This window comes from Lissotriton helveticus, chromosome 7 (genome assembly GCF_964261635.1).
Source record: "Lissotriton helveticus chromosome 7, aLisHel1.1, whole genome shotgun sequence".
NCBI classification, from domain to species: domain Eukaryota; kingdom Metazoa; phylum Chordata; class Amphibia; order Caudata; family Salamandridae; genus Lissotriton; species Lissotriton helveticus.
This window is the reverse complement of record NC_136068.1, coordinates 1361690130-1361710027: the sequence shown is the minus strand read 5'-3', so window position 1 is coordinate 1361710027 and position 19898 is coordinate 1361690130. Positions and strand designations below refer to the sequence as shown.

At 46.9% G+C, this 19898-nt stretch overlaps 1 protein-coding gene across 1 annotated transcript in view; it reads left to right on the top strand.

Moving 5' to 3' along the window:
- The window catches only part of STX8 (syntaxin 8), a 1335619-nt gene that overhangs the window by 236630 nt on the left and 1079091 nt on the right, over window positions 1-19898 (top strand). The window contains exon 3 of the mRNA XM_078654681.1: window positions 16979-17073. Within this exon, the coding sequence (XP_078510807.1) occupies window positions 16979-17073 (95 nt within the window). The remainder of the gene's footprint in view (window positions 1-16978; window positions 17074-19898) is intronic.

Here is a 19898-nt window from a genome sequence, read left to right as displayed (position 1 = left end):
TATAATGCTCTACCAGGGGGGCTCCAATTGTACTGCATCTAAGTCTACTCATATGTTGCAGTATTCTTGTTTTAACTTTTTGCGTCGTTTGCCCCACATACACCAATCCACACGGACAAGTGATAGAATAGATCACTTGGGTGCTGTTGCAATTCGTGAACTGGGGCAGTTTGTATGTCTTTGAGTTATGTGTGAAGCTTGATCCTTCTTGACAAGAATCACAGGCTTTGCAACTACCACACTTGTGGTGGCCCACCACTGGTGGCAGGTTCAACATGCTCCTTAGGTCTGGCTGTTTAGGAGGGTCTAGGAATGCTCTAATCACTGTGTCTTTGATATTACGTCCTCTTTTGAAGGCAAATAGTGGTTGTTCTTCCGTCTGTAGCTCCGCCGCCACGAGGTTCCAGTATCTTTTTATGGTTTTTTTAATAGCCGCACTCCTCGTGTTGTATGTGGTTACACACACTATGTTCCTTGTCTCATCCGTTTTCTCCCTCGGTTCAAGCAGTTGTTCCCGTGGTTGATACCATGCACGTTTCTTAGCTCGTTTGAGCAAGCCCGCTGGATATCCACGTTTCTTTAAGCGCATTGATAAATCATCAGCCGCCCTGAAGTAGTCGTTTCTCTTCTGGCAATTCCTTCTTATCCTCAAGTATTGCCCATAGGGCAAATTGTCCCTCAGGTTCCTCGGGTGATGGGATCCATACATTAGCAGCGTATTTCTTTCCATAGGTTTACGGAATAGATCTGTGTATAACAGACCTTCTTCAGACTTAAATGTGAGGTCCAGGAAGTCGATGGAGACTGAGCTATATGTCATTGTGAACTGAATATCATTGCTCTTACTGTTCAACCATGTGTGGAATTCTTTTAATTCAACTCCATCTCCGGACCAGATCATCAGCACATCATCGATGTACCGTTTCCATACATCAATTTTGGTCAAGTATGGATTATTCAGGTCATATAGATGTTCCTCTTCGTAATGGTCCATGAAAATATTCGCTAAGCTGGGGGCATATGTAGCGCCCATAGCGACTCCTTTGCATTGAAAGTAGTACTGGTTTCTAAACACAAAAAAGTTTTTCCTCATTGCTATTTCCAAGATGCTAATCAGAAAGTCAGTTGGTATCCAATGAGGTCGTTCCCTCTTGTCAAGCGTAGTTTTGATTACTTCCAATGCAGTAGTTTGAGGGATTGACGTGTACAGAGATGAAACATCTAGTGTCACCAATAACTGTTTTTTATCATCAAACGGTTGGTTTTCGAGAAGTTGGATGATGTGCATGCTGTCTCGTACGTATGATTTTGTACGTGCAACCCAGGGCTGTAAGAAGTAGTCAATGAACTTATTCAGAGGCTCTAAGATTGAGCCGCAGCCCGATACTATGGGCCTACCTGGTGGTTTTTCAAGTCTCTTATGCACTTTGGGTAGCGCGTATATGGTCGGAGTCCTGGGTTCCCGCTGGTTAAGAAAGTCATGTTCATGTTGACTCAAAAAGCCATCTTCCATTCCGTTTTTGGTTACAGTTTCAATGAGTGTCCTTATTTCCGAGGTGGGATCCCCTCTTATCTTGATGTAGCTGTCTTGCATCTGGAGTTGTTGCTCAATCTCACCGATGTAGTCTTGTGTATTTTGCACAACAATTGCTCCCCCCTTGTCGGCCGCCTTTATCACTATTGCATCATTATTTGCTAGTTCATGGAGTGCCTTCTTCTCTTCCCTGCTCGTATTGTACTTTATATACTTCCTTTCTCCCAATGTCTTCATAATTTCTTCCAGTACTATTTTTTCAAAGGCCAATATCCTTTCACTCATCAGAAATGAGGCCGGCGTAAACGTGGAAGCCGGTCTGAAAGCTGTCGCCGAACATGCTGGTGTGGGGGTATTTTTTGAAAAGAAGTATTTTAATCTGATCTTTCTAAAAAATCTCTGCAATTCTAGTCTGATTTGGAAGGTATCCGGGATGGTTGTTGGTACGAATGAGAGTCCTCTGGATAGGATGTTATTCTCTACATCCGTCAGGCTGTAATTTGATAGGTTAATTACCGGATCCAGATTATCCACTGTAGCTCTGGTTTGAATCAAATTCGATCCCTCTATTCCGATATGATTTCCATCAGTGAGTTGACTCTGAATAGGAGGCTGGGCGGGTTCATCAGGTTCAACTTGTTGGGTTATAGACATTGTTGGTCCTATCTCTGGAGGTGCGTTTGATGTTGTTGCCATGATATGTGAGGGATTGTTGTTCCCATCTGCACTGCCTCTCTCTATACTCGGAGGGTTGGCGTTTGATGTTGTTGCCATGATGTGTGAGGGATTGTTGTTCCCATCTGCACTGCCTCTCTCTATACTCGGAGGGTTGGCATCCTCAAGTGTGATAGTTGCAATATTCACATTCAAATTGAAACAGCAGAGAGAATACGGGAAATTGACCGTATTAATTTGGAAAAATCACTTTCTGTAGTGGACAATGGGTTAATGACTCTGTCCTCCAGAATTTTTTCTTTGGACAGCATTGTGTCGTCAGCAATCGATATATTATCGCAAGACTTACTGTTATTACAACATGGTCAGTCACAATTGCGTTCTATTGTACAGCTTGGCTGGACGTTACAAAATCTGCGTTCAGGCTATGTGCCTTGGCGTTTAATCAACACAACGTCACTATTCCAAATCTTTAACCTTACTGATAGACAAATCGGTATGGCGCAAAAGGGTGCTGATTATACAATCTTGAGCATTGAAAAACTAGAAAGATTACCAATGACAATGTCAGAACGACCTGTCAGTGAATGGATAATACACGGAATCATAAATATTCCAATCTCAACCTTCAGGTTTCAATACTGCCAAAAATATATACAGGCTGGCATGTACGAGAAATTGGGAAAGGGGTACCTTAAAACAACTTGGAACCTGCCCTATTCACATGCATGTGTCAGTAATAAAGGACAGAAAGTGTTTCTTAGTGGCAACAATTGTGAGATGTCACTAAGCGGCACGCTTCTGTGTAACGGAATTAGTTTGCATGGAGCCTGTGAAGGGAATTCATACAACCTTTCATGTCACCAGCAAGGCGCACCTGCAACAGAAATAGAACCATTCTTTCAAAGACTCTATAATGGGAGTTACATTCTTATTGTAGACCGCAGATGTTGTAGTCTTATGCCCGGGACTCCTTATCTAGTAACTACTACTGCGAAGGTCAAGTGCTGTGGACGCACATTGTTCCCCAGCTCCTTCCCAGACAGGGAGGCAAGGGCATGGCCCGATTTGAAAATTACTTCTATTCGAATAGATACTTTAAGCAGAATGAAAACAGTCCTTCTTCAGACGCCTACCAGGCTCTCGTCATCAAAAGAAACGTATGATCTACAAGTCGCAAGGACGACTGCAGAGATACATACATTATTATCAACTAATTCCCCCGTACATTTCGCGGAAATCCTGAATGAAATCTTAAATATTTCTGATACCAATGGGGTCTCAAAGGTATTTAAGACAGTATTTTCGATGGCATTAACACCATTCAAAGCCATACTGGGTATTTTTCCAGATTTCGTCCATTCGGTTTTTGGCGGACTTCCCCTGATCCTGGGACTAATTGCAGGAATCCTATTCTTAGTCCTTATTTTTCGTTATGGCAACCCATGTCACAGACAAAACTCTTGCGACAAGGGAAGAAACAATCCTAGCCATTGGATACCGGGACCGGATATCAAAAATCCTGGGACTCTCCCGGCTTAGAGACCTGAACATGACTTGGTTTCTAGCATTTCGACCAATGTGGCAAAGATGTGTTTTACCTGTATTGAGGTGTCTGCTATGCGGAGAAGAATGCGTGTTAGACACCTGTCTGACGCTACAATCGGATGCGCCGATGGATGCAGAAACATTGTTGAGCCCGATTAAGGTTCATGCTTTGTGCTGCCCTCAAAGGCTACCAATCCTGATGACGGCATTCGTGGAAGCTTCACCACTACGATTGATGGGTAGTGAAGTTCAAGATGAAAGCAGCATCGAACAGGTACGACCTTCTGTCAGTAATGCAAATCAGAATGTCAATGGAGACAATCATGCGCAAGAATGCATGATTACACCTATTTCCGAGTTAGTGGAACTTTCCCAGGAAGCTGTTGACAGTTTTTTCGAAAGCCTAAATGATATGATGTTCTCACCCGAACAGAAATAGAAACTTTTGAGCAAGCTCGCACACGGCGTTCCCTGAATTCGGCCTTCAACTTTTAAAATAAAGTCACATGAACATTTCGCTCCAGTTCACGGACAGCAGTTTTTCCAGCAGCCCCAAAATATTTTTGCATATTTTTCGGGACACTATCTTCTGCTTAAAGTAAGAACTATTCTTGAAGAACTAAGGTTTCTAATACAAAATTTTTTTTAGATAGCTTATAGACATTAGCTGCCCGCTGGCATGTTCAAAAAGATATTTTATTCTGTGATGGAATGGTCTCGAAACTTTTTTCTGTCAGAAATCATTTGATGTGTAATTCTCATATACCAAATAAGCAATAATGTATACAAATGCGATTACTTTGGCATTTTTCTACAGCTTGAGTGCATACCATATATATATGTCTGCAATTTTTTCCAGTATATTTGAAAATTTCAAAATGCATTTATGTATTTTGGGGTGGTAAGGTATACACACTACTCTATAGTATGTTGTACTATGTTATACTATGCCTAGATTAATAAATATGTCCATAGTTAGCGTGGAGTGGGTGTCATGTATTCCTATCGGTTCTGAATCGATCCCCCTATTCCTGACCCTATTCTAGTTAAACAAACCAACAAGTTAACTAGCAGTCAGCCCATGAGGCAGAAATTCCCCATGATGCAGATACCGTTATCTGACTCAGTCACACTACGGCACAGGAACGTGTTATCTGATTAGGTCATAACGCTTGCGATCTAATTAGACAAGCGATATTCCTCCAGCCCCTGATAAGGCATACGGAGTTCTCATAACAAATCAAACCTATGACAACCTGGGCAAAACCCTGCGGCCATTGTTTTGATTTCACCGAGAACTTTAGTAAAAGAATGTGCTAACGAGCAAATCGTATGACATCTTTATTGACGTATCTATGTCCATCCTTACGTCAATCTCGGCACCTTAAAGGTATAAATATTACCGATCTTGCCATATGCAAACACACGCGTGGTGACGAGACGGAGCAGCCATACTTGCCGAAGCCAAGAGCAGAGCAGACCCCGCTGGCAGCAGCCCCGCCTTCCTGACGCGCTGAGAGAAGCTGCTTTCTCCTGCCGAGAATCCAGCACCGGCGTTTCTGGGTAGCCCTCGCAGGCAGCCTGGAATATCGAGACCAGAGAGAGAGATGCCATTCCTCATTCATCCTAACTTCCAGGTACAGAACTGAATAACCCCTCACAGAGAATACTATTGCTTTCAATGTATGCACTTTACTTAACTATAAGTATTGCAAATAATATCGATCCATTTCTCTTGTATGAGAAAAGAAACTGATCAATAAATAACACCCTTTTATTGAACACGCCCGTCTCTTCCTTTTCTCTACATTCTGATGAGACTAAGAATGCACGTACTGACTGAGTAAAATAATTTGCCTTTTGTTCACACGACTCTCGAGATTGACTCTTGATTAGGGGAGAGCAAAGTTGTCATGTTCTATGGTTGTCAGAAACTAAATCCCTTCTTGTCTAATCAGGGAAGTTAATTCCTCCTTGAACATTCGAGAAAGTTTCTAGCGAACTCTGAGCTACGCTGGCAAACCCAAAACTAAGTCTAGTATCGACAGTAGTAGACCTAGTTAACGTCTGGCCTAGGCCTTTACTGCTGTAGGTATTATTCCAATGCGCAGAGCCTATTGGGAAGATAGGAACTACACTACAAAATGGAGGAGATATAGATTGGAAATTATGGGAAGGGGGGTTAATTGTGGGGTGCAGTAAATGTGCAATGTCAGAAGCTAAATACCTGTGAATAGAATGTACTCAAATCACTATTGTAATATGAATAAGATCTATGTGTATCGCAGAGTTTATCGAAACTACAATAAAAATGTTTATTAAAAAAAACAACCTGTTTCTCATGTTCAAGTGTGGTGCATTGAATTAAGTTCGCTCGTGTCATCCGTGGGTGTAAGAGCAAACGTTGTAGAGCTAAGCCAGAGACTCCGTTTACGCAACACATTCTGGTTCTCATCCTGTATTTCTGCACAATTTCAGGTCATTAATTGGGGGCCTGGTTTCCTTTCTCTTACTGCATGGTTTGTTATAGCAGAACATGGATCTGGCATTGCATGATAAAGTGTGGCATCCATGGTAGTGCACTGCGGAGTAAAAGTATGAGCTACTGTAATCAACCTGTGAGAGCTTCACCGGTCTGTCTGTTTCTATAGGTCTGGCCATTTTAAAAAAAAACATCATTTTTTATGAGTTTTATATAGAGCAAACTAGACCCGAAGATAACCGGTATCAGAGCTCTTTACATAGCACCGGTTTCGTTGCATGCGGACACATTCATTTTTGTGGGGAGATTACGTGATTTGCCCAGAATCACAGGATGTAGAGCGTTGTTGCCGACATCGACCGCTCTAGCCGACATCGACCGCTCTAGCGGTTAGGCTACAACCTCTCCCCACTTTGTGCAGGTATGTGTGTGATTTTTATCTCGTTCAGCTCAAACAGTACATCTACTGTGTTCTTTGCATTATTGTGTTTGTTTTAGTGGTTTGTATTGTTTTACAGCTTTTCTTTCATTCACTACTCTTTAAGAATTTTTACTGCCTTCTTTTGACAGGAGGTTTTTTAAGGTGGTATTTTCACAAATTTTTGATGAATTCTTGGACCTGTAATTTGGAGTCATTTGCGACGTGTTATTTTTCGCATGCAGCGCTTGTGGACCACAGACCTGCTATATTTGGTTCATGTGATAAATATTGCAAGCATTTTTTAACTCTTGATCAGACAATTCTGTAAATTCATGAGCTATTTACCCTGGTGTGCTTTAATTACATCAATACCGAATTCATAATCCAGGCAATACTGTCCCTAATGTGAAATCAAAGATTCAGCTAGAGACACATTCTGCATTAAGTGGTTAAAGGATAAAATCACGTTCTTATATTTTTTCAAGATCTTTGTTAAAGGTTTTTTCAGCCACAAGCCTGGGAGTTTAGCGATTTGACCAAAGGAATGGAAGTCCTTACAAGGCTGAGGAAAGCTGTGTAACCCTGTTTGCATGGCCTGCACTCTGTTGTTTGACGAGTGGACTCGAGACACTAAGTTCACTGGATGTTTTCTGTGATTTTGGGTGATGTTCAGCAGAAGAACCCTGAATACTCAGAGCTGTACCTTGCCTCTAGTAGAGCAAAGCCTTTTTACCCATAGAACTGCGTTGTTCCAGACAACTGGGGCCCTAATGGTAACTACACACTCTACCAACATCTGGAAGAGAAGGATGTTACACATGTGTCTTGCTACCAAAAACTGGGCGTGGTGTAAGGTCATCTCTGCTATACACTAGGGGTGTATACTCATTCTGCCAGCCAGTTCATCTCTGCCACGGCCCCTAACCTTCCCTTCGCGTTGTGCCTGAGGTCACCTATCAACAAAGGGACCTGTGACTGCGAGGGGCTGGTTTCAGTGGAAACTAATCCTTATAGCGCGTCTGCTTTCTGCTTCTGTCTTAATAGAAATCTCGGATAAAAAGAAGTAAGGCCATAACAGGGCACTCTATCATGACTGGGGAATTTAAATTATGATCGGAGTCTGTGGACTCCTGAAAACAAATCTAATTTTAACAATTGAACATTTAAAGGTGTGAAGTTAGTAGCAGTGTTTGCTGATGCTGAGAGGCAATCTTTTCCTGTACAGTGAAGCAGTAGAACTACTCGAAGCAGCAGTGCTTTAAACTGCTTAGCTTGGCGTGGCCAAGATGGCGACCTGAACGGACGCAGGTCTCTGTGGCTCCCTGCCCCGATCCCTAATTACAGCCTTCGCATATAGCGATTCCCCCCCAAAACCTGCAGCAGAGGGTCACTAAGTGGTCACAGCAGTAGTCCTGACCATCGACATCATTAACGGGCCTGTACGTCCCCCGGAAGGGACCAGAAGACAAAGGGCCAGCGGACGCGGTGTTGGGACGGGCGGCCGCCCGGTGCCCGCGGCAGCTTCGCGCTGAGCCGTGGAGGAGGACGAGAGACACGGAGAACAGCCCAGAGCCTGGGGGGCCGACTGAGGGACTTTGGCCACCCCGGAGCGATAGACGGGTGAGAGCGTGAAGCACCTCCTGCTACCGCGCAGCCTCGACCGGTGGAGTGGGAGAGGGCCGGACGGCGGCGGCGGACCCTGAGGCCCCGGCTTCTGGGCCTACAGACCATTTGTGTGCCAGGTCGCCGCGCAGATTGAGGAGGGGAGGAATTGCCCGGGGACTTGGGTGCCGACGGGGAGTCGATAGCTGCAGAAGCCAATTCAGAGGTGGGGAGCACAAAAGCGCCGTCTACGGCTGCCGCGCCCCGGCCGGCGGAATCGGAGAGTGCCGGCCGGCGGTCGCGAAACTTGAGACCCCGGCTTCCCGGCCTATAAAGACTCACAGCCGGCGTAACGCCCTGTCGGCTCCTCGAGCGCTCCACCGGTGGATGCCCTCTCCTTGACGGGGGCTGTGCCTGGAGGTGGACAAGGTGCGGGACGAGGCTCCTGAGGGAGAGGCAGCGGAGCCTCCTGAGAAGCGGTGCGGCCGGAGAGACTGCGGCCAGAGCGGTGGCGTCTCCAGGAATTGAGGTGAGGAGGGGCGCTGGAGGGCGAGAGCTGGTGACTCGGGGGGCATGGTCTGGCCCCCGGTGCTGGGCCCACGTCGCCTAAGAGCCGTTTGAAGTCACGAGGCATAGACGGGCCTTGTGCCATTCCCTGCTGCCGAGACAGCTGGGCCAAAAACTGGCTTTCTTAATAAACAGGACATCTGCATGAGCAAGGGGGGAGCAGAACACTACTGAGGCACCTGCGTCGCTGTGCACCCGTGGAAATTGCCGGGCGGAGCTGTCTAAGGGCCTGAAGTGGGACTGCCCGGTCCCTGAACGCGCCACGCTGAGCATATCCGGCCCATAACCTCGGACCCGGGAACGGGCTGGACACAGAGGACACAAGTGGGCCCGGACGCACACGCGCTTTGCCAGGGGAAGTGCACGGAGGGACATCAATACAGTAACCGAGGCCTGAGGTAGAGGCGCTCGGGCGCGGCCCAGGGGGAGAACGGCCCGGCCCGCGCTGATCTAGGCCTCACGACACGACCAGGTGGAAGGGACCCGGAACTCTAGGCGCCCTCGAGGGGAAGAAAGCGACTGCGACGGCCTAGACACCACCTAGCCCGCCAATTCGGACGGAGGGCGCCTGCCGGAGCCTCTGCATAGGTCTTCCAGAGACTCGGAGTAGCCTAACCAATAGGGTTGGGGAACATCGGTGGTCTACTTCCCAGAGGGCGGCAAAGGGCCCCGGCACCGAAGGCGGAATGGCGAACGCAAGCCGCAGGGGCAATCGCACAATCACCGATATGCTGACAAAAACCACCCCCAAAGGAGGGAAAACTCAAGCGCCACCCTCGCCGACAGCTACCGCTGCTGAACCCAGACAGGAGAAGGAAGAGGCGCCTATCACGAGGGCCTTCCTAGAATCCCTCTTTAACACCCTACGGGACGACTTTCACGCACTGAAGCAGGACATAGCGGGGGAGCAGAGGGAACTCCGTAGAGACCTTGATGGACTGGGCGAGCGGGTTGCCGCAGTGGAGGACACAGGCCATGCCCGCAGTGAAGAGCTAGTTCATCTTCAACAAGAGGTGCTTCGCCTTCAGGAACAACAGGTGGACCTTCAGGCCCATGCGGAGGACCTCGAGAATCGTTCCCGAAGGAACAACATCCGAGTCCGGAATGTCCCGGTGAAAGCAGAGGGGAATAGCGTTGCTGATTACCTACAGGGCCTCTTCAGAGACATTCTTGGGGGATCACCTGACTTAGTCATCCGCATCGCACAGAGTGGGCCCGGCGAGACGTGCACCGGCCCCGCCACCAGACATTCTTGCATATCTCCCTGACTTCCCCTTGAAGGAACGGATCCTCCAGATGGCGCGCCAGAAGCAACCTCTGCAGTTCAGGGGTGACTCCATCGCCTTATTCCAGGACTTGTCGGCCATCACGCTGCAGAAACGGCGGGCTTTCAGGAGAGTCACAGCGTTCCTACGCGAAAAGGAGGTACCCTACTCTTGGGGCCACCCATTCAGAATCATCTTCAAGTGGCAAGGGAAATTGCACCAACTCCGCTCCCTCAGTGACACCTGTGCCCTGTTGGAGCTTGACCCCCCTGAGGACGAAGATGTAGAGGGGGACTCGCCGCCTAGCACACAGGAAGGACCCAGGCACCGTCCCAGGGAGGAGTGGCAGCAAGTAAGGCGACGTCGCCGGGCGAAGGGGAAGGAGTTGGGGGGGGTAGGTAGGGGCTCCGAAGTTGGGGTTAGGGAGGGATCCGGGAAGGTAGAAGTTGGGTTTGGGGGAGGACCGGGGGGGAAAGAGGGGTCGTCCAGTGCAACGTACAGGTTACAGAAGCCCCAGAGGCACTCACGCACATAGCTCCGCCCAGATGGGGATACAACGCTCATGCTCTCGTTACTCCACATGCCGTCCACAACCCTTAAAGTTCTGACCCTCAATGTCAGAGGGTTAAACAACCCAGTTAAGCGGCGCGCAGTACTGTCCCAGTTAGAGAGTGCTCAAGCGGACATTTGCCTATTACAAGAAACCCACCTGCTGCCACGCGACTGCCACCGGCTGCGTTCTCGCAAATTCCCAACTCAGTTTTTCTCTTCTGGCAACACCAAGACGGCGGGGGTGGCGATTCTGGTGTCAAAGCAGTTCAGGGGAGAAGTCTTACACAAATGCGCGGAACAAAGGGGCAGATTGCTGGCATATAGATTTAGGACAGGGGGTATCACACTCACGGTTGGGACCTTGTATAGCCGCAATGATCAGCAGGAGCGCTTCCTCAGAACAGCCCTGATAGATATCACAGCCACGCCGGATAGGCATATAATTCTTGGAGGGGACTTCAACATGGTCTTTGACGCAGTCTTGGACAGGTCCGCACAGCGTACCCCACAGGCCGGGACGTTCTCAGCTGGGTGTAAGGAGCAACTTGCGGAATTAGATCTGCACGATCTCTGGCGGCGGGAGCACCCCACTGATAGAGAGTACTCATACTATTCCAACGCACATAAAACTTACGCGAGATTGGATCATCTTTTGGTCAGAGTCTGTGTGTGAGTTAGCTACAACGACGGAAATAGGAGTCATCTCCCTGTCGGATCATGCGCCAGTCATGACCACGCTCACCTTGCCGCCGACATCTTACTCACCTAGAATATGGCGCCTTAGGGACACGCTGCTGCACCGGAAGACAGTAGTGAAACACATTACAGAATCTATCCAAGAATACCTTACACACAACGCGAATGGCGACACTTCCCTCGCAACACAATGGGCGGCCATGAAAGCAGTGATCAGGGGGGAGTTCTTAGCCCTCTCCGTAGCGGAGAATAAAGAGCGGCAACACAAACGGGACGAACTTACCCAACGCATACGCGAACTTGAGCAAATGCACCAGCGAACGGGAGCGCCCAGAATATGGAAGCAACTCAAGGTAGCAAGGAAACTTCTGGCGGCTGTAGACATGGACCGCGCAGAGTATGCAGCGCTTCGTCTGCGACACACGTACTATACAGGGGGGGACAGATGTGGCAGACTTCTAGCACATAAGCTCAGAGTGACACGTCAACAGCAATTGGTTAAAGAGATCTCAGATTCAGAAGGGACGCTGGTCACAGAAGACGCCCAAATTGCGAACGCCTTCCGAGGATTCTATGCAGATCTTTACAAGGGTGACCCCCAGATAATCATGCAGCGGCATCATACTTAGACTCGGTCGCCCTACCAGCTCTGGCTCCCTCACAGACGGGAGTACCTCGAAAGAGATATACGCATTGAGAAGGTCGTCTCAGCCATTGCCAAACTCAAGCATGGTAAGGCCCCAGGGCCAGACGGCTATACGTCCCTCTTTTACAAAACGTTCTGTACCACGCTAGCGCCGATACTCACGCGCCTTTTCAATTCTTTCTCTGCCCCTGGCGCCATCCCGCCTGATCTTTTGCGAGCCTCCATCTCAGTTATCCCCAAGCCAGGGAAAGACAGAACCAGGTGCGGCTCCTACAGGCCAATCTCGCTCCTAAACGTGGACCTTAAGCTGTTCACTGGAATTCTGGCGGCTCGGCTGGCCCCACACCTACCGGGACTGGTGGAACCGGACCAGGCGGGGTTTGTACCTGGCCGTCAGACGGTGGACAACACCAAATGGATTGTCCATCTTATAGAGAAGGCCTCCCGGATTACCGGGGAGAGAATGTTGCTAGCAGTAGATGCGGAAAAGGCATTTGACCGGGTTCATTGGCCATACTTAGAACAAGTGCTTGCGAGGGTTGGTATTGGCGAGAAATTCCGCTCCCTAATATTCAATTGCTACAAACTCCCCACAGCGGTGGTACGGGTGAACGGACATAGCTCGCAGAGCTTCACCATCGAAAGAAGTACGAGATAGGGGTGTCCGCTGTCGCCCCTGCTCTTCGCTCTATATATGGAGCCGTTTGCCCAAAGGATAAGACCGAATCTGGCGGCTACGGGGGTGAAATTCGGCGGCTTTGATCATACCGTCAGCCTCTATGCTGACTATGTGATACTGTCCTTGGACAATCCGCGGGAGGCTCTCCCGGCCTACGTTGCGGAGTTGCACGCTTTTGCCACCGTTGCGGGTTTCAAGATAAATATGGACAAATCGGTGGCCCTGGACCTGTCACTCACACCAGCCACGAGGGCTTATCTACAGGGTCTTTTCCCCCTGCACTGGTCATCGGACCTCGTGCCATACCTTGGGATTCAGTTGGCTCCTGCCCTACCTGAAATGGTACAGGCCAACTATACTACCCTGGGCCGGAAAATTCGTGAAGAATTGGGGCGTTGGAACCGCGGCACCCTCTCCTGGCTGGGCAGAATAGCCGCGATTAAAATGACGATTTTGCCGCAGATTTTCTACCTCTTCAGGGCACTGCCGCTGCAGCCACCTAGAGGGTGGATTCAACAAACGCAGGCAGACCTCTCGCGCTTAATATGGCAAGGCCGGAAACCTAGGATGAAAAGGGCACTGTCCACATTGGCCCCAGAAGCCGGAGGCTTGGGGATACCAGACCTCCGCAAATATTTCCAGGCGACACAACTGCGTTACCTGGTGGAGTGGAGCAAGTGGGAGTCGGACAAGCACTGGCTCTTTCAGGACCAGGCGGTGGCCGGCCGACCCCTGCAGGAAATACTGCTCACCGCCCCGCTAATCTGTATGCGTCTCTTGTCACAAGGGTTCCCCTGCAGGTATGGGATGCCACTAACACCACGCACGGACTCACCACATTCCCTTCGCCGCTAACTCCTATGGCCGATGACCCAGACTTCACCCCGGGACTGGAGAACGGAGCCTTCACGCACTGGAGATCGGCAGGATGTCGGGCCTTGTGCCATGTATACGGCCCTGAAGGTGTTCACCCCTTTCAGTTCCTCAAACAGGAATATTCGCTGTTGGACACGGATAGACTCCGTTACATGCAGGTCCGCCACTGGGCGCTACACCCACAGGTGCGAGAACCAGCAGATAGGAACCTCCTACCTTACGAGAGGTGGCTCCTGTCCCATACCTCGGATGCGAAATTAATATCTGACCTCTATAAATTTCTGCAACCCCCGGCCTCACACTTCTACAACCCAGGCAGGGAACGCTGGGAAAGGGAACTGGGTAGAACGTTGAGTCATAAAGAGTGGGATCAGATCGCACACAGGGCTCGTCACTCTGCATCCCATATGGGACTTACAGAGACGCTGACCAAGGTGTCTACCTATTGGTATTACACCCCCGAAAGATTACACGAAATGGACCACGGCCGGGAGGGAACCTGCTGGAGGGGATGTGGGGAGGTCGGCACACTATCACACATCCTATGGGGCTGTCCACTTTTACACGCATATTGGAAGGAAGTGATAGATGACATCGACACTCATTTTGACATTGAACTGCCGTGATTCCCTGCATACATACTATTGGGACTTCCTAACGGTCTGATGTACCCTTTGAGATCCCTTAGGGGACGCCAGATCGCTATTGCTTTAGGCTTGGCAATGCAGAACATCCTCTCGCACTGGCGCACCACCACACTCCCCTCTATAACAGGGTGGTTACATAGGCTATTGCATGTGTTGGGAATGGAAAAGCTATTGCTCACTTTAGCAGGGGATGTGGAGCAGTTCGATGAGCTTTGGCAACCGTTCCAATCCCTGCTGGCCTCAGAATTTAGAGAAATCACTTGCCCACGATACCTTTGCCTCTTGCGGCTCACGACACAGGAGGGTCAGCCACTTGATTGGGCTTTAATTGTATCTCCCTTTTCTTCCCGTGAGAGTGGCGAGATGGACCGGAGTGGGGCAGGTTACGGCACTGGAGGACAGGAGGGAGGGGAGGGAGGGTTGAGGGAGTTGGTGGGTTGGGAGGAGGGGGTTCCAGGGGGGGGTTCAATTTCTTTTTGCAGCACTGTTTATCTCACTGTAGCCTTGATGGCTGTACTCCTCATAGCGGATCTTCAGAAGAGACTTTATGCCATATATGTGCCTCGGAGCGCAGCAGCCTTGCACCTTCTATGCAATGTATGTTGTATTTCTTTGTGTTGCCACAATAAAAATGATTTAAACCTAACTGCTTAGCTTGGCAGATCATATGTGTTTTTGATGTAATTTTTTTTTTACATTGTTGCGGCACAAATCCACGTGTTGTGTTTACCCAATCTAATGGTAGTCTGCCTTTTCGGGATTCAGTGTTTGACCTGCGTGTCACTGCACACATGGGTGATGTGCATTTAACTATGTGTGCCATCCTACTGGCAACAAACGGAAGTCGTGGATATTCGAAGCTTTTCTGAAAAGCAGAATGTATTTTTCTCTCCTAAGCCAATGGATCAACTGTTCAGCAGAGGGCCCTCTTGAGGTTCATGCCCACCATTTCTGAGCCTCATATCTCAATCTTTGCTCATCAAGTTTTGTCCCTAATCATTGGAGGCACTAGTGTGTTTGTGAGAGGTATAATTTACCTCTCTGAAATTGGAACGGGGTCTTTATGATGAAGGACTTCTGGATCTTCAGCCATTGAGACAAAGGAATAATCCCAATAACAATATTGACTATTGCTTCTTTGAGTAGGTGCAAAGGAGATGTAATCTGGAGCAGTATCTCTTTAATGCAGGACCGACAACTTCCAATATTGACCTCTACATCTAATTGAAATCAGCTCTCGCAGTAATTCATTTTGGAATATTTCTCTTTAGTTCACTGGAATATGTAAAGATCGACCCCTCTAGTGCCTGCCAATATCCGCAGGTTCTATTGCTCTTCAGAAACATGTTTTTGGCAGGGAAAAAGTGCCCAGCCTTGTGTGACCTGGTGTTTGTGTTCCTCTGGACACGCCTTTCCTCCTGGAATTATTTCGTTCTTTAGGAGGTGACTTTGGCGGTTTTTTTGTTGGAGGTTTTGATTCCACTGCAAACAAGTCTGCGAAACAACTGGACCTGTTTGTTGCCTCAACAAGAACACCTGACTGTTGGCAGCATCACATTACTCATGTTTTCCTCGCCTCGTAGAAAGGTATGCTCGGTGGGCACGTCTTGACGTCACGGGATCTTTGGGGATGCAGAGGATGAGCAGCTACGTGACAAGTATAGTCTTTAAAGGTCATGACCCTCCAAGCAACATTTGAGTGGAAATGTTGGGTCAAAGATAGGTGAGCGCTGCAGATCTCTAGGCCATATAAAATATTTTAAAAGTAAAAAGAAAGCTCAATGTTTTAAATTTACTAACATAAAAGAATCAGTACGTATCATTTATTTGATTTAATAGCTTCTGCCCTTTGTAGCTCGCGTTGTATCATAAGTGGGTTGCTTTGAACCATACAGTTTGCTTAAGTTGGGAGTATCTGCCGTTATATTCCTTTAAACAGCCTCTGTAATACTGCATGGCAATACTAACCGGGAAAATACTGATCCTGTAGGGTTTGCTTTTTCCCTGGTGCATTATTGACTCCTTAGTTCCACAGGTTAGAATGGGGATAACACAGCAATACTTAACGTGTTGCCCCTTCTCTGAGTCCCATAATCTTGCAATTTCTTCCAGCAAATTTTTTGCCAGTTTATAGCTGAAGAAATCTGTGTGGGGGAAAAACACCATGTCAGTGCGTACCACGTGGAAATCCGATTCAGGGGCAACATCTTTTTGTTTCTAGGTCTGAATTATAAGGCTCTTAGACCTCCTCTAGGTATAGAATATAATGAACCGCTTATGAGTCCCTAAAATGAACTGAACCAAGTGGTAATTCACTTCTCACCCTGTACTTTAGAATCTCTGTGGCCTTCCTGTAGAGAGTCCTATAGGTTCATGCAAGTTGGAACATTTCCAGCAGATGTCCTGCCATATGTTTTTCACGTCTACACTACAATTCACTAATTAAACCACTGTGCTGCCAAAAGTTTATCGCTTCACTCCTGGCTCTGGTTGCATCCTCTTTGACCAATTGCACAACTGAGATACTTCCAGTCTTTTTTATGAGACTTTTTCTGATACCTTGCATACTCCAGATTGTCAGCCATCAGTATTAATAGTTTGGGTGCCCCTCCATGCCAACAATTGGGTGATCCTCTGTGTGTTGAAAACGCACTTTATTGCAATCAAAAAAGGGAGAAGATTTTAAAATAGATACATGCTTACTTTGTTTGTTGACATGGTCCTGCTAGACTGACACCCAAACGCTCCTGTAATTAAATAACAGCTTCAACTTGTCTTTCTTTTGCAGCTCAATATGACGGTGAGACACCAGATGCACAATCTCAAGGAGAAGATTAGCCAGCTTAAGCAATCACTGCTGAGGGCTGTGTCGATGCACCACATGTATCCTTTAAAATATATATATTTAGGGGCCACAGTTTGCATGTTTGTTTATTTGGTCCAGTAGAGGGCACTTTGGGCTACCTGTTTTTTTAGTTGTTTTTTTTAGGTCAGGCTTGACAGCACAAATATCTACTGTCTCCATGATGTGATCAACAGAAGAAGAGCTGTCAGAATTACTACTGATGGAGGATCATTTGCTCCACCCTCATGCTGATTGTGATGAGTACACAATTTGATTGGGCAGAAGTTGTATGCTTCCACTGAAAAGTAGTGTTTGTATTGCACTTTTTACCTGGTGGGACAGCTTATACTCAATAAAACAGGGCTTTGTTATTTATGGTTGCAAGCCAATGATCAAGGTTATGGGCCTGGTCTGTTTAGGACCAAGGCTATAGGACTGATGTGTTTATTATGAAAAGTTAAAACAAAGGCAGTAAGTCTGGACTATTGCTTGTGAAAAGTGTATTTTGAAGTCAATAGGTATTAAAGGGTAGATTGTTTTTACTCTATAATAAAACCTATGATCTTTTCTTATATGTAATGTAATGGGTTACCACTGCAGGCAAGGCTTTGTTGTGTTTATGCCTATGACAAACAATGAAGATATAAGATTTGGACTATGATGGTCCTTGTTAGGCTCTCTTTGAAGCTTGATAGTTACTTATGGAACGTTCATGCGGTGGTCCCGCGAGTAAAGAGAGCCCGTATTGGAGACCGCTCCTTTGGGCTGCTGGCACCACAGCTGTGGAACACTCTGCCGTTGATGTTACGCGGTGCCACTAATTTGCTTGCCTTTAGGAAGGGCCTTAAAACCTGGCTCTTTGCCCTTTAGGTTATCACTTTTTTGTCCTGTTTCTTTTAATCTGTTTTTACATCAGAGTTGTGTTATTCTGCTATAGGTCTCAATAAAAGCGCCGGGACACTCTTTTTGAGTAGCCGTGCGCTATATAAAACCAAATATAACATAACATAACATAACATGCTCAGTACAGTAGGCCTGGGTTGGATATGGTAACAAGCCAGTGCTAAAGGCTATAGGCCTGAGTGGTTCACTGAGAAAAGTTATGTCTTGTGATATAGGTCTGAAAAGTTATTTATGAAAAAAGTTTGAGGACAGCAGCAGGCCTGATTTCTTTATTGTGAAAAACCTTTGTTTAAGCCTTCAATGGCTGATTGTTATTACAATGTGTTACAAGTTGCGCTCACGTGGTTTTTTACAAAAAATCTCACTGATTGTATACATGAAAGTGCTGCATTGACTAAGGCTGCGTCCAATGTCAGACTACCTCAGCGTTTACAACTCCTGTATTAATAAATTGCACACTAATACAGAATTTCTGCAGACAAGCCTTTCAAGCAATTAGCAAATGTCTTGGCATTACTATCTGTCCATGTGCAAATCTCTTGCTATTGAGGTTTTCTGCACAAGTCCCTCAAAATTATACTGGGATGGTATTTGCAACCATTCATTTGGCCAGACTACAGATTGCTAAATCATAGCCAAATAGAAATTGGTGGAGTATGAGGGAATTGTGGCATCCATTTATAGGTTTATATGAATTTGAAATGTTGAGCATGCAAAATGATAATGATTGCCATCATTTAAGGGTAAGCTGGGAGCCAGTAATGTTATATATACATTCACTTTAACTAAATGCTTGCCCTCATGTAAGTTAAATGTAAATGTAAATGTAAATGTATTTCGATTTATATAGCGCACTAATCACCCAGGGGTCTCAAGGCGCTTGCTTAGGGAACCCGTCCTGGTATTCCCCTGTGAGATACCCCTGCAGGGTATTCACAAGGTGAAAGCCAGGCATCCCGCCGCGAGGGGCCCTAGTGGAGATTAAGCAAGCTATTGCCCAGAGTCGCAGAGTGTGACCCCGTGAGTCGAGTAGGCACCGGAGCGAGAATTGTCGAGTCCGTGGAATTTTTGAGCCCGAGACCCGCCGAGGCGGGGAATCGAACCCTGGTCCACGGCTGATCTCAGCTTCCGGGTCTGCCGCCTCTAACCACTGAGCCACGCTTCTCCACACTGTGTTTCTTATGTTATTAATCGTTACCTATTGTATAATACATATTGAATAGATTACCATGGTAGGCAAGGGTTTTGCTGTTCGTCACCACCTTTCGAAAACCCCTAGGGGTAGAAGATTTTCATTGTGATATTCTTTGTTAAGTAATTATGAAAGGTATTAGTATTTTTACCAACTATGAGTAATTTTATATTTTGTACATCTTTGTCATTCTTCAACTGCATGTCTGATAGTTGCCAACTTATGCAGAATTCAGTAGGCAGGCGTTGGTCATGGCAGAAAGCCAATTGTAAAGGTTTTAGGCCTTATTGATTACTTAAATACTGAGAAAAATGTTATGTCAGATTCCTTAGACTTAACCTATTTATTATGAAAAATGATGACCAGGCCATTTGGCCTGAGTTACTTAATGTGAAAAGAATGTGACAACGTTAATACGCTTTTAAAGATGTAATGTTATTACACAGTGCTAATGCCAGGATGCACACGTTTTGTTAATGGAATTTTACAGATTATTGTAGTAGGCAAGGGTTTAGATTTTGGAGACAGGCTCAAGCAAATTGTTGGAATAGACCTTTTGCACTAAGAGATTGAGAGAGAAAAAGAGAGAGGAGTTTAAGGTAAAAGGCTTTGAGGCAATATAAGGGTAAAGTAACGAAAGGAAGAAGACACTACAGAGAGAAGGGTGAAATATCAAGAGACAAAGAGAATGATGTATGTTTGAGAGAGACAAAGAGGGAAGAAAGAGACACCAATCATACTGCAACATAGACAAGTGAAAATTACAGA